Source organism: Lepidochelys olivacea (assembly GCF_965140295.1).
Source record: "Lepidochelys olivacea isolate rLepOli2 genome assembly, chromosome: 1".
Lineage (NCBI taxonomy): Eukaryota > Metazoa > Chordata > Testudines > Cheloniidae > Lepidochelys > Lepidochelys olivacea.
This window is the reverse complement of record NC_140411.1, coordinates 101,088,751-101,102,733: the sequence shown is the minus strand read 5'-3', so window position 1 is coordinate 101,102,733 and position 13,983 is coordinate 101,088,751. Positions and strand designations below refer to the sequence as shown.

The 13,983-nt window shown below is 44.8% G+C and overlaps 1 protein-coding gene across 10 annotated transcripts in view; it reads left to right on the top strand.

The window, feature by feature from the left end:
- The window catches only part of DOCK9 (dedicator of cytokinesis 9), a 335,677-nt gene that overhangs the window by 143,267 nt on the left and 178,427 nt on the right, over positions 1-13,983 (top strand). For all 10 annotated transcript variants that reach the window (XM_084627447.1, XM_084627439.1, XM_084627444.1 and 7 more), the window contains exons 8-9: positions 8,073-8,247; positions 9,521-9,588. In XM_084627447.1, the coding sequence (XP_084483573.1) occupies positions 8,073-8,247; positions 9,521-9,588 (243 nt within the window). The remainder of the gene's footprint in view (positions 1-8,072; positions 8,248-9,520; positions 9,589-13,983) is intronic.

The following is a 13,983-nucleotide window of genomic DNA, read 5'->3' as shown; positions in this document are numbered from 1 at the left end:
GGGGCTGTTGATGCCCAGTGACCCATATGCCTGGCCCTACTGGCGCACTTGGTATTCTTACCAAGACTGCAGTGTACTGCCGCTGCCAAATCACCAGCCAGCCCCTACTCGCACTACTCCTCCTCCCGTCTACAACAAACCCCAGGACATTGCTGCACCTACCAGAGCCGCCTCGTCCCGAGACCAGCCCTACCCTCAATGCCTGCAAGAGCTGTCTCTCCACTGTCTGCACACACAGCGACCTCACTATTCTGCCTCTGCCACCTCCACCTTCCAACAGCATCCATCCATGCAGTCTTTTGGACTCTTTCCCCGAGATCTGCGAACCCCTCTCAGCCCCTTCCCTGGCTCCTCAGATCGTTTTTGGGGACTGTCTTGCCCTGTTTTCCCACCACTGAGGAAAGATCGCCACCGAACGCTGTGTGCTGGACGTTTTTCACCAGGGGTACCTGATAGAGTTCTCCTTTCCTCCTTGTCACCCGCCCCATGGAACCCTGGGGATCCTTCCCAGTGCAGTCTCCTCTGAGAGGAAGTGGATACCCTTCTCCAGAAGAGTGCCATAGAACACATCCTGTGCTGGTACCATGGCCGTGGTTTCTACTTTTCTTATTTCCTTGTCCAATAGAAGGTGTGTGTGTGTGTGTGTGTGTGTGTGTACGCGCAGAGGAGTGGGGAGGGTGGGGAGTGGCCACCGCCCCATTCAGGATCTCCGGTCATTGAACAAATTCATATGCAAGTTCTGCTTCTGGATGGTCACACTCCCCCTTGTTATCCCATCCCTTCCCCATGGAGCGTGGCTTGCAGCTCTCGTTATGGAAGATGTGTATTTTCATATAGACATCCACCCCACTCATCGTAAGTTCCTCCGCTTCACATTGGGTTGCTTCCACTATCAGTTTTGGGTCCTCCCTTTTGGGATTGCCACCCTTTCCATGTCTTCATAAAGGTCTTTGCAGTCATTGTGGCCTAAATGTGCCGTCTAGGCCATTCCATATTCACTTAGCTGGACAACTGGCACCTTGTTGCACCGTCTCTCAACTGCCTCCTTGCCGCTTATCCAGATCCTCTGCGTCCTTCTCACTAGCCTGGGGATCTGCATCAATGAGGACAAGTTGGTTCTCGACTCTGCCTGTACACTCACCTTCATAGGGGCTCAGTAATGGCTTGCGCCTTTCTCCCATTGGGCCAATTCACTTCCCTCACTCTGCTCATTATGCTACTACATCACCGTTCATGTACACGCATCTGGTAGTTCCTCTCCCTTCTTGGCCATGTGGCGGTCTTCACCTCAGTCATACCATGTACCCACCCTCATATGTGCTGCCTCCGGCTGTGGCTCTGGTAAGGCTGCAACCTACAGTTGGACCGCTTGTGCAAGCCAATCCTGATCCCCGCCTCCATCCTGGCTTCCCTCACCTGGTGGTGCCAAGTATCAGAGCGGTAGCCGTGTTTGTCTGTATCCACAAAAACAGCGAGGAGTCCGGTGGAACATTAAAGACTAGCAGATTTATTTGAGCATAAACTTTTGTGGGTAAAAAACCTACTTCTTCAGCTGCATAGAGTGAAAATTACAGATATAGGCATAAATGTACTGGCACATGAAGAGAAGGGAGTTACCTTACAAGTGGAGAACCAGCGTTGACAAGGCCAATTCAGTCAGGGTGGATGTGGTCCACTCCCAATAACTGATGAGGTGTCAATACCAAGAGAGGGAAAAATTGCTTCAGTAGTGAGCCAACCACTCACAGTCCCTATTCAAGCCCTGACCAGGGGTATTCTATAAACCTGGAAATCCTGGATGTCCCATCATCTCAGGCATTGGCACTCTTACAGCAGGATTATCTGGCTATTTGGACTCTCTCCTCAGACCCTACGCTACGAGCACTCCTAGCTATCTTCGAGACACCACCGACTTCCTGAGGAAATTACAATGCATTGGTGATCTTCCTGAAAACACCAACCTCGCCACCATGGGTGTAAAAGCTCTTTACACCAATATTCCACACAAGGATGGACTACAAGCTGTCAGGAACAGTATCCCTGAGGAGACCACGGCACACCTGGTGGCTGAGCTTTGTGACTTTGTCCTCACCCACAACCATTTCAGATTTGGGGACAACTTATACCTTCCCGCCCATTCTCCTTCTCCTGCAAGTCCTACGCAAGGTGTGGTGAAATCACATGGCAGTAATTCTCATAGCTCCCTCCTGGCCTCACCAATATTGGTTCACCAATCTCCTCCATCTCTTCGCTTCCTCTTCATCCCCCTTCCCTGCCTCACGAATCTCTTCACACAGGTGCACGGCCACCTGCAGCACCCCACTCCACAGCCTGGTATTTGGATGGGGCTTGCTTGTAGACAGGGTGTGCTTCGCCGCCGTGCACAACATCCTCATTCACAGCAGATGGCCGTCAACTAGAGCCTGCTACCAAGCTAAATGGTGACGCTTCAGCACCTGGGCACATCGCCACCTTTACTCTCTGGACTCCGTCTCCATTCCCATCCTTCTGGACTACCTCTTTCACCTTTGACAGTCTGGCCTCTCCCACTCCTCTGTCTGCATTCACCTGGTGGCACTCAGTGCCTGCCTTCCCTCTGTGGATGGGCTTTCTATCTTCGCTCATCTGACTCTATTGCCTGATTCCTTCGCAGCCTTCTCAACACTCTCCCATACAAATGGAAGCCTTCCCCCTTTTGGGACCTTAATCTCATCCTCTCCGCCCTCACTGAGCCACCATTTGGAGCCCTGACGACCTGTTTTCTCACCCATTTCTCCATGAAAGTAATGCTTTTGGTGGCGATTACCTCAGCACGATGAGTTAGCGAGCTGGCGGTCATGATGGCTGACCCACCCTTTACTGTCTTCTGCAAGGACAAGGTCTCCCTGTGCCTTCACCCCAAATTTCTACCCAGGGTGGCTCCCTGTTCCACCTCAACCAGTATATACACCTACTGGTCTTCTACGCTAAACCGCACGCCTTTCCCAGGGCACGCACATTACACTTTCTTAATGTCTGTTGGGCACCGACCTTTTATCTCCAAAGCACCCACGCCTTCCATGCTGCACCCCAGCTCTTCCTCACCATCGCAGAGCGCTGCCAGGGCCGCGTCCCCAGCTCGCAACACCTCCAAAAGGATCTCCCATTGTATTGAGAAATACTGTATTCTCTCTCACGTTTTTCCCCCCTCTCCTCTGGGAGTCACGGCCCAGTCCAGGCGGGCACATGCTTCCACTTCAGCCTTCCTTGTGAGCGTTGCGTGGCAGGACATTTGTAGGGCGGCCATGTGGTCCTCCGTCCATGCCTTTTCTACTCACTATACCATCGCCCCTGTGGCAGTTGGACATACTATCCTACAGACTGTGACTTCTTGTGAGCTACTCTCCCACGACTGGAATCCATATAGAGACTATCACTTGAAGAAGAGGAGGCGGTTACTTACTGTAACTGAAGGTTCTTTAAGATGTGTGGACCCTATTTGGCTTCCCATACTCACCCTCCATCGCTTGCTGACAGGAGGGACCTGGAGCTGTGTTGACTCGGTCCACGCCGCTTCCAGCAGCTCCCATTGGCCTGGAGCAGCAAACCGCGGCCACTGGGAGCCGCGATCGGACGAACCTGCAGATGCGGCAGGTAAACAAACCGCCCCGGCCCAGCAGGGACTTTCCCTGAACAAGTGGCGGAACAAGTTTGGGAACCGCTGGCTTGGAGATACCAAGAGATACTGCCCTGGTATCAACTTACCTCTGGACCTATAATGTACAACGGTGACTCCCTTCCTTGAGGTGCATCCTGAGGAAGAAACCCCCTGCTGGAGATACACCCAGCAAACCTGGGAAGGGTAACCCTGGATTCCAGCCCTGTTCCCTTATGCCCCACCTGATTGGGCTTATTGGAACTCATGGTTCACATATTGTAACCAGCTCTACAGGGTTCATAAGAGGACATGCCAAAAGCAACACCTGCCTCCTCGGACCCTGCTCCACAGGAGGAACTTACAGAAGAGCAAGAGCCAGCTGGGGAAAAAGAAACCCTACATTCCCACAATTCTCTTCCTCGCCAGATGAGCCTCTTATGTTTTCCCCACCATCTTACGCTGATGATTTCAAGGCCTTTTAAGCCTTATACTATGAATAGCAGAAACTTTACAAATTCCATTAGAGGAGCTATAAGAACCCCAACATTCCCTGTTGGACATTCTCCATACATCTCCTATGGGCAAAATTTGCCATACCCATCAGTGATGCTCTAATGGTCTTATCGCATAGAGTATGGCAAACTCCAGCTACCATGTCGCCTACGTGTGACTGGGCTGACAAAAAATACTATATTCCACCCAGTGGCTAAGAGCATTTTTTTCTCCTAACCTAACTCCTTGGTTATAGAGGTCATCAACAAATGAAACATGCAACATTGGTCCCAATTGACACCATCTGAAAAGGAACTGAAATAGCTGGCGCTTCTTGGGCACAAAAGCTACTCCTCTGCCTCTTTACAGTTCAGAGTAGACTATTACCAAGTCCTGGTTGCAAAATATGATTTTACAAATTATCTAAAGTTTTAACCTTTTATTGAACACCTAGCACAGGACGAGATGGAACAATTTCAAGCTCTCATAATGGAAGGCCAGACAATTGCCAAAGCATCTCTCCAATTCTCACTTGATGCTGCCAGTACAGTTGTATGTCCTATGGCTATGGCAGTAGTAATGCATCAAGCTTCTTGGCTGCAGTCCTCTGGCCTCCCCCAAAAGGCACAAAACACCAAAAGGATCTCCCTTTTAAGGAATCGTAGTCAGTGATGCCACAGACAGGCTCCATCATACACTTGAAGACTACTGAGCAACACTACAATCTCTGAGGAGCTATACATCTGTGACAAAGAGAATGTACAGTAGATGGCAGATGGCTCAGTGGTCTTGCCCAGTCCACTACCAGCCAGCGAGACCAGCTGAACATCCAAGAAAAGTCCATATTCGCTAGGAAAGGACCTTCTTCTACAATCACTTTCAAGTTGGCAATGTCTTCAAAACGACCATTTTGACCTGTTGGTCAAGGGTCCTAACTGTCTCCCTCTCCAGATTCTACACTGCGCTATTCCTCCCTCCACCATTATGGGGATTGCCTCTCACGTTTTCTGCCTTCTGTGTAGCTAATCACCTCAGACAGATAGATCCTGTAGCTGATTTCATCCAGTTTAGCTCCTTCCTTCCCCCGACCCTGTTCACCATCCCTCTTCAGGGACCCTTCTAATGAGGGTTTCTAGTGGCAGGAGGTACAATCTCTTCTAATAGTAGGGGTAATCAAAGCTCTTCCACTAGACTTCTTCAAGAAAGGGTTCTATTCTTCTTTTACTTTCTGATCCCCAAGAAAAGCTGAGGCTGGAGACCAATTTTGGACCTCAGCACTTAAAAAACCTTGTTCCACTCTCAGTGGTTCAAAATGGTAACTGTAGCAGTGATAATTCCATTGCTGGATCCAGGAGATTAGTTTGTCTCCCTTGACTTTCAGGATGCTTGTTTTCATATATCCATGCGCCCCTCACTCAGGTATTTCTTGTTTTTCCTAGTGGGCAGGTGTCAGGATTCCCTCCCCACTCTGAATTCTAGGGTACAGATGTGGGGACCCGCATGAAAGACGCCCTAAGCTTATTTCTACCAGCGTAGGCTAAAAACTTCCCTAAGGCACAAATCTCTATTTGTCCTTGGACTGAGGTATGCTGCCACCACCAAATGATTTAGACAAAGAATCAGGGAAAGGACCACTTGGAGTTCCTATTCCCACAAAATATCCCCCCAAGCCTACACCCCCTTTCCTGGGAGGCTTGAAAATAAACAAGGTGAGCACAAACCAGACCCTTGGGTTCGTAGGACACTAAAAACCCAATCAGATTCTTAAAAAACAGAACTTTATTATAAAGAAGAAAAAAAAAGTAAAAGAAGCACCTCCTGTAAAAATATCTTCCATCCTGATTTTACAGACAATCAGATTCAAAACACAGAGGATTTCCCTCCAGGCAAAACTTAAGTTACAAAAAAACAGGGATAAACTTTCCTCTAGCACAGGGAAAATTCACAAGCTAAAACTAAAGATAAATTAATGCATTTCCTTGCTTTACTTACAATTTTTGTAATCTAGATGCTTAGTTCAAGTAAGGCTTTGGGAGATATATTTTCCCTGTCCTGATTCCTCGCTGACCTGGAAAGAACCAACAAAAAGAACAAAGCAAAAACCTTCCCCCACAGATTTGAAAGTATCTTCTCCCCTTATTGGTCCTTTTAGTCAGGTGCCAACCAGGTTACCTGAGCTTCTTAACCCTTTACAGGTAAGGAGGGATTTTATGATACCCTTAGCTGTATGTTTATGACAGCAGGGAACACTACCATCATTGCATATTACCCTTCGGCCTTTCCACCCTCCCACCCCCCCTCCGAAGGGTCTTCACTGAAGTTATCTTGGCTATCACAGCCCATCTTCTCCAGTTGGGAATAATCAAATTTCCATACCTGGTCAATTGGCTCCTGAAAGGTGGCTAATTTCTCAAGGTACAGATAGCAACTACCAAGGCCCCGTCCTTGTTTGACTCCTTGGGCCTCTGGCTCAATGCAAAAAAGTCTGTACTCACACCCACTCAACAGCTAGACGTCATCGGGACCACTCTGGACTTCTCCACTTCTGGAGAATACTTACACATGGTAGGTTGCCAAATGTCCAGCCTCATTTCAACAATGCACCACAGCCTGCAAACCACAACACAGGCTTGTTTGCAACTCGTGGGCCATATGGCAGCCCCTACATTTGTGATACCCTTAGCGAGACTACATGTCTGATGTCTTCAAGCCTGACCTAGGAACTATCTATACCCTCAACAAGCACATTCTATCCAAGCAGTGTTGATATCTCACTGGGGCCTCAATACTCTAAATCAAGAGTGCATGGACGTGCACACATCCTGAAGTGGAGCACTTACAGGGACACTGCTTAAAGAAGGAGAGGCACCTAATTAAAATTAAGCAGCCACAGAATTTCCAATTGGCTGCACCAGAGAATCCAAAGCTGTTTTTCAGAATGCAGGTGAAGCTGGCCACAGAGTATATGAAGTCTTGGCTATAGTTACAGAACAGGCTGTATTGAGTGGGGAAGTGAGGAAGCAGGACTAATTCCCCAACACGTTGCTTGTGGAACGTTACAGCCAAAAGAGAGCACTCAAAAAGTAGACTTACGACTGTAACAGATCACTCCTGTCCGTCTTAACTTGCTAGTGTGTCAAGGGCTCTGATACCTAAAATGTTAGCGAGGTGGTTTCACGCTTCTGAGCTTTGATCTAAGGACACTTGTACAGGTGGGAACTTTTACATAAGAATTTTATTACTTAGACATTCACACAATTTAAATAAATACCTGTAGACTGAGATTTTTAGTGCTACCTATTTGCTTTTAGTATGTAATCGCCAATAGGGTGATGGTAGGGAACAAAAGCATAGGTAAATTAAGTTGCTTTCGGTGTTTAGATGAGTGGTGGGCAACCTGCAGCCCATGGGCCGCATGCCACCTATCAGGGTAATCCGCTGGCGGGCCACCAGACAGTTTTACACTTGCATTTAGTTATGCAGCTCCCAGTGGCCATGGTTCGCCGTTTCTGGCCAATGGGAGCTGTGGGAAGCAGCAGCCAGCACGTTCCTGCGGCCCACTCTGCTTCCCCAGCTCCTATTGGCCGGGAACGACAAACCGCAGCCACTGTGAGCTGCAGGCGGCTGTGCCAATGTAAACAAACTGTCTGGCGGCCCACCATTGGATTACCTTTGTGGGCTGCAGGTTGTCCACCACTGGTTTAGACCATCACTACACTATAAAAATCTTTCCAAAGATGAAGCAGCAGAAAAAAGGAAGCATTGTAACTTAAAAAAAATTACACTTGTGTTGCAGTGTGTGTATACATGTGTGTATATATATTTTTAATCACAGGTGAACCGCAGAAAACATCATGCAAGACAGTTTCCTCCCCTGGTTTATAGGAAGAGGGGAGGTGGAAAAACTTGGCTAATATGGAAAGGTCTTTTTATTTTATTGTAGAACAACAAAGTGAAACGTTTTGCTTTTGAACTCAAGATGCAAGACAAGAGTAGTTACCTTCTCGCTGCAGACTGTGAACTGGAAATGGAGGAATGGATAACTACTTTAAACAAAATTCTCCAACTAAACTTTGAAGCTGCAATGCAAGAAAAAAGAAATGGAGAATCGCATGAAGGTAAGTAATATTGTTATTATATAATAAATAAATTTATTTGGGCAACATTGATGTAGGTAAAATCCTAAAGTAAGGATTTGTCATGCTTAGCAGCTAGTGCTGTCATCATTTCCACTTCCTGTAATGCTGGAGATCACGGGCCTGATCCTGCCCTCTTGAAATTAACGAGAGTTTTGCCATTTTAGCCTTGTTTACATGAGAAAGTTGCACCAGTATAGTTTATATTGATTTAATTAAAATGGTATAACTAAATCAATAATGCACTGCTGTGCATGAACTTGTTTAAGCTACTGCATTTGTAACATATTGTATCCTCACAGCACAGCCCTGTATTTAAGTGCATTACACTCTGTGTGGGTAACGCAGGGTGCCAAGGGCTATTGCTAGGCTCTATGCATTCTTGGTAATTTTCAGAGGATTTTGGTACTTAAGGTTAAACTCCCATGATCCCTTCTGCTATATCATATAATTCAGTTGGTTCCCAGTAGACCATGCCATTTATGCATGGAGGCCTGAGTGTAGTTGTGATGATACATTTGCAAGGAATGTGAGTCGCAAATAGAATTTTTTGGCCTCTTCAAGCAGCATTTAAGCCCATGGGAGGGGGCCTATCCAGTCCAGTTGACCCAGGAACAGTGGAGTGTGCGCAAGTAACTAGACAGGTTGCTTCAGGTGTGAACTGGTGCAGTGTGGGATAGCAGTGGGAGGAGTAACTGAATTGGTGTAGTTATATCAGGATGACAGTGCCTCCACATGGACCTTACATTGATATATCTCCCTCCAAAATAGTTAAGTCAATTGGAAAGGAGTCTGACTTTTATGATTTAGGTAGCAAGATGAACATATAAGGCAACTTATCTATGGACACAAACAGTTTCTGCTGGAAAAAAAAAAGAAAAAAAGAAAGTTATACTGGTGCAACTTTCCCATGTAGGCAAGCCCTTCCTTTAATCAGGCTTGAACCCCGTGTGTATTGTTAGGTAAAGGATTTGGCGTCCGTGTGGGAAAAGAAAGTACAAACTACTCACTTATGGAATTGCAACAATTACTTTACATCCTCCAACAAACAGGAAAGTACACAAAAGTCACTGGATCAAAATGAGAAAGTGAGCAATGGCACACAGTTGTCTGCTCTTTATTTTTATTGATATCAACGTTTATTATTGTAGATGAAGTAGTAATCACAGTCATAAGCTAGTTGTTGGAAATGAAGCATTTTCCTGAAGTTATTAATGGCTGTTTAATTTTAAAATTTTCTATTTTGTAATTGCAGATGATGAACAGAGCAAAATGGAAAGCTCATTATCCAGTTTAGATAGCTACTTTCCTGAAATTGCCAAGGTAGTGTATTCCTTTAAAGCTTGTATCAGTGATTGCAATGAAATAAGTGAAACCTCATTTTAGTAATTTTGGAGGCACAAGGTTGGGCTTTTCGTCCAGAAATAATTGGCCAGTTGAATGGTCAGATATTGTCAAATAATGTGAAAAATGGTCAAATATTTTAAAGCACTTATTTATTAGAATAATAAAAAAAGTGAGGTTTTATTGTCTCCAGTAGCCTAAGCTTTAGATAGATACTATTGTGTTAATTTAGATGAAGTATATGGACCCAATGAATTAAAGGTGTTAATGTGACCAGTCACTGTCCAATATTAAACACCATTAAACAAAGTTCAAGTTTGGTATACAGAGATCTCAACCTGTTTAATACCAGGGCAAACCCACTATAAAATTAATGCCAGAGGTTAGAAATTTATTGATTGAAACACACAAAAGGAAAAGAATCAAAATCACGCAAAGAGCTTTGAAACTGAAATTGATTGACTATTGGAGAAAGGCCTGGTAGGTGAAGTAATATCTTTTATTGGACCAACTTCTGTTGGTGAAGGAGACACAACTAAAATACAAGGTTACAGCTAAGATACAATACAGATTGTTTAGCATAAAGAGGTAACATGTTGTAAGAGACTATTTAAGGTGAAATGGGCAGTTAGTACCTCTGAAATTGCAGGACAAAGGAGCGTTAGTGGATTATGGTTTGTTATAATAAACCATCAATCTAGTGTCTTTGAGTCCATGATTTTTAGTGCCTACGAAGTTATGAATTTAAGCTCCCAGGCTCATCTTTTGAAGGGGTTGTGAAGATTTCCTTTGAGGATGAGGACTGAGAGGTCAGATATGGGTGATTGTTTTGTGGAAATGTTCACCCGTGGGTGATATGGAGTTTGTCTTTTATCATTTTTATGTGTGAGTTCATTTGAGAGAGTCATGATTCATAGAATATCAGGGTTGGAAGGGACCTCAGGAGGTCATTTAGTCCAACCCCCTGCTCAAGGCAGGACCAATCCCCAACTAAATCATCCCAGCCAGGGCTTTGTCAAGCCTGACCTTACTGATTGTCTGGTTTCACCCACATTGTTGCTATTGGGGCATTTGATGCACTGGAAGAGGTACACCACATGTGAGTCATATGTAGGATGCATGGATCTTGAAAGGACTGTTGTGGGAGGTACTGATCATCATAGCAGTGGAGATATGTTGGCAAGTTTTGCATTTGTTCATGGCAGGGTCTGGTGTCTCTTTGAGTTGGTGGGTCCTGGACTATGGGGAGCTTGCTTCTGATGATGAGCTTGGAGAGGTTGAGAGGTTATTTGAAGGCCAGAAGAGGGGGTTCAGGAAATATTTTCTTTAGGATGTGATCCCCATCAAGTATGGATTGTAATTGTTTAATGAAACCCTGTATGGGTGTCATTGTGTGGTGGAAGATGAGAACCAGGGATGTCTGGTTGGACGTCCTCCTCCCAGGTATTGAGGCAGGTTCTCTCGGGGCATTTGTGTGGCCCCTTCCATGATGCAATCCACTTCTCTGGGGGAGTGTCCTTGTTTGGTGAAGATGATTTTAAATATATTAAGATGTATAACCTGGACCTTCTCCTCGGAGCATATTTTATATCATCTGAGTGCCTGGTTGTGGACAAGAAATTGCTTGGTAAGTTTGGGGTGGTTACTGGATCTGTGAAATTGGGTGCAGTGATCCGGGGGTTTCTTGTATATAGTTGTCTGTAGAGTTCCATTGTTGAAGCTGATCATGGTGTCCCGGAAGTTGATGCTAGCGTGGGAGTGTTCTAGAGAGAGTTTGATGGATGCATGGTGATAGTTAAAGTTGTGGTGGAAATCTGTGAGGGAGTTTAGGTTATCTGTACAGAGGACAAAAATTATATCACTGTATCTCAGGTATATAATTGGTTTTGTAGTGCATTTGTCCAGAAATTCTTCCTTGAGGTCACCCGTCAAGAGGCTGGCATATTGGGGAGCCATACTAGTACCCACTTTTGTTCCCATGGTTTGGACAAAGTGTTTTTGTGGAAGGTAAAGTTGTTACGGGTGAGGAGAAATGGATGAATTTGGCAACATGTTTGGGGTGGCTAACTGTGTTTTTCCATTGTATTGTGGATATTTGAGGTGGGCTGCAATGCTGTCATGAGGGATGTTAGTGTGTAGGGAGGTCCTTGACATCCATGGTGGCAAGCATGGTATTCTGAGGGAAGTTATTAATGCTGTGGAGTTTCTGGAGGAAGTCGGGTGTGTTCTGGAGGAAACTGGTCCTTTGTGTAGTGAGTGGTTTGAGGATGATTTCTAGCAGTCCCGACATTCCATCAGTTAGCATGCCATGGTCAGATCTGATGGATCTGCCTGAGTTCCCTTGTCTATGTATATTGGGAAGCATGTAGAAGGTCATTGGGGTGGTTTCATGGGGGATGAAGTTGTAGAGTTTCTCTTGGGGTTGTTTCAGGAAGGATTTGATGATATACTTAAATTCTTGGGTGTGGGGTCGTCTTTGAGTTCTTTATAGTCGGTGGTGTTGGAGAGTTGTCAGTTGGCCTTGCTGATGTAGTCATCATGGCCAAGGACCACCATGGCACCCACTTTGTCTGCTGATGTAATCGTTATTGGGTGGTTGGATTTCAGTGACTGTATGGCAGTCCTCTCAATGTTAGAGAGATTGTGATGGATGTTATGTTTGTTAAGGATTTCAGGCAATTTTTTTTCCTGAAGCAATCAATGTAATGATCAAGTATGTGGTTTTGTCCACTGTGGCATGTGCAGTCAGATGATTCTTTTTTTCTTCTGATTGTCAGTGAGGATGTGGCAGTTGTGGTGGTATCTTTGTTATGAGAAAGTTCTTTGAGGCAGAGTTGGTGAAAGAATTCTTCTAGATCCCCACGTTAGTACTGTGTCAGGTTCTTTGTTAAGCAGTAAAAATCATGGACTCAGTAAAGACACTGGATTTATGGCTCATTATGACAATCTGTAACCACTAACCCACCTTTAACCTATGACTGAAGAGGTGTTAACTTCCCAGTTCACCTTGAATGGTCACTTGAAATATGTGTTCACCCTTTATGTTTAACAATCTGTTCCACCTTGTATTTAGCTGTGACACGCTGATTACCTTTCCCAGGCCCAAGTTAGGAATGATAATCACTTTCCTGCTTTAGACAAAACAGACACAGTAGGGAGAGAAAAGATAGGATAGTAAATATGAGGGAAATACACCTTTCGTTGGTCTTCTCAGAATATAGGATGGTTGGTCAGTCATGGACAGATGCTTTGGGCTGGCAGGTTGGCCATGACAGCTGTTTCTCTAGACCCCAGCTCATGTCCTTGGTCAGTGACATCTTGTGATTAGTCAGGTCGCTCTTGTTTACTGGTCCTTTACAGACTGAGCAGAGCAGGATAGGCAGTCTTGTCTCATTGTGCTGGTGCCACGCAGTACAGTTCAAGATCAAGTGAAAAGCCAAGAGAGGGAGGACAGGAGTAAGATGAGGGGGGCAGAGGCAGGGCAGAAAGGAGCACATGTGGGACGGGAAAAAAGAGCTGGATCTCACGTGTATCGGGCTGGTTTCCTCACTTGTGTAGTAATGAAAGTCAAGCTTCCCCACAGGAGTATCAAGGTCTGGTGTCACACCAACAGTTTTTTTTTCCCATAGCCACGGAGATAGTAAAAAAAAAATTTTCTCCTCCAGTCTTTTTTTTCCCTAAGGGCCCCCAAAAGGTGATAGGTGGAATAGTTCCATCCTCTCTCATTTTTTGTCCACAGTTAGGTCTAATTTCCAACACACGAATTTTGGTTCATTGATTTCTGCTCCTCTTGTTTACCAGTCATAATGTTGATACAGTCCTTGCGTGGTATCAGTTGACCCTTACTGTTTAAATTAGGTCAGGCTTTCTGTCTTCTCATATCTTTTCTTAAACCGTTTTATGTAACAGATCATTTTAACAATTCATGAATCTTTATCCACTTTTCACCAGTTAGGCTAACAATTAAAATAGGCCTATTAGGCCTCAATCTTTACAACAATACTTATGCCTAATTACAAAAAACAACTGAGTTATTTTAACTTAGAAAGATGTAAAACATAGTGAAATGAAGTTATAAAACATGAAAGAATACTTATTACAATTTTTAACAATGTTAGGTTAGCATTTAAATGTGAATGTTATTCAAGATTGAACAAAAGAAAAGAAAAAAATAATTAAATAAAACACACAAATAGCGCTGTAAAAAAAGTAATTTTTAAGTGCATTTACGCTAGTTAGGCAGCAAGCCAACACTTCAAGAAGGTTAATGTCTCTTTCCCTTTTCTTTTTAATGCGGGCGGAGGTTTAATGACTGAACCGCATTCCCTTCTGAGTTAATTTCTGTATGTTTGTTTAGTCGGTTTAGACTGTAAG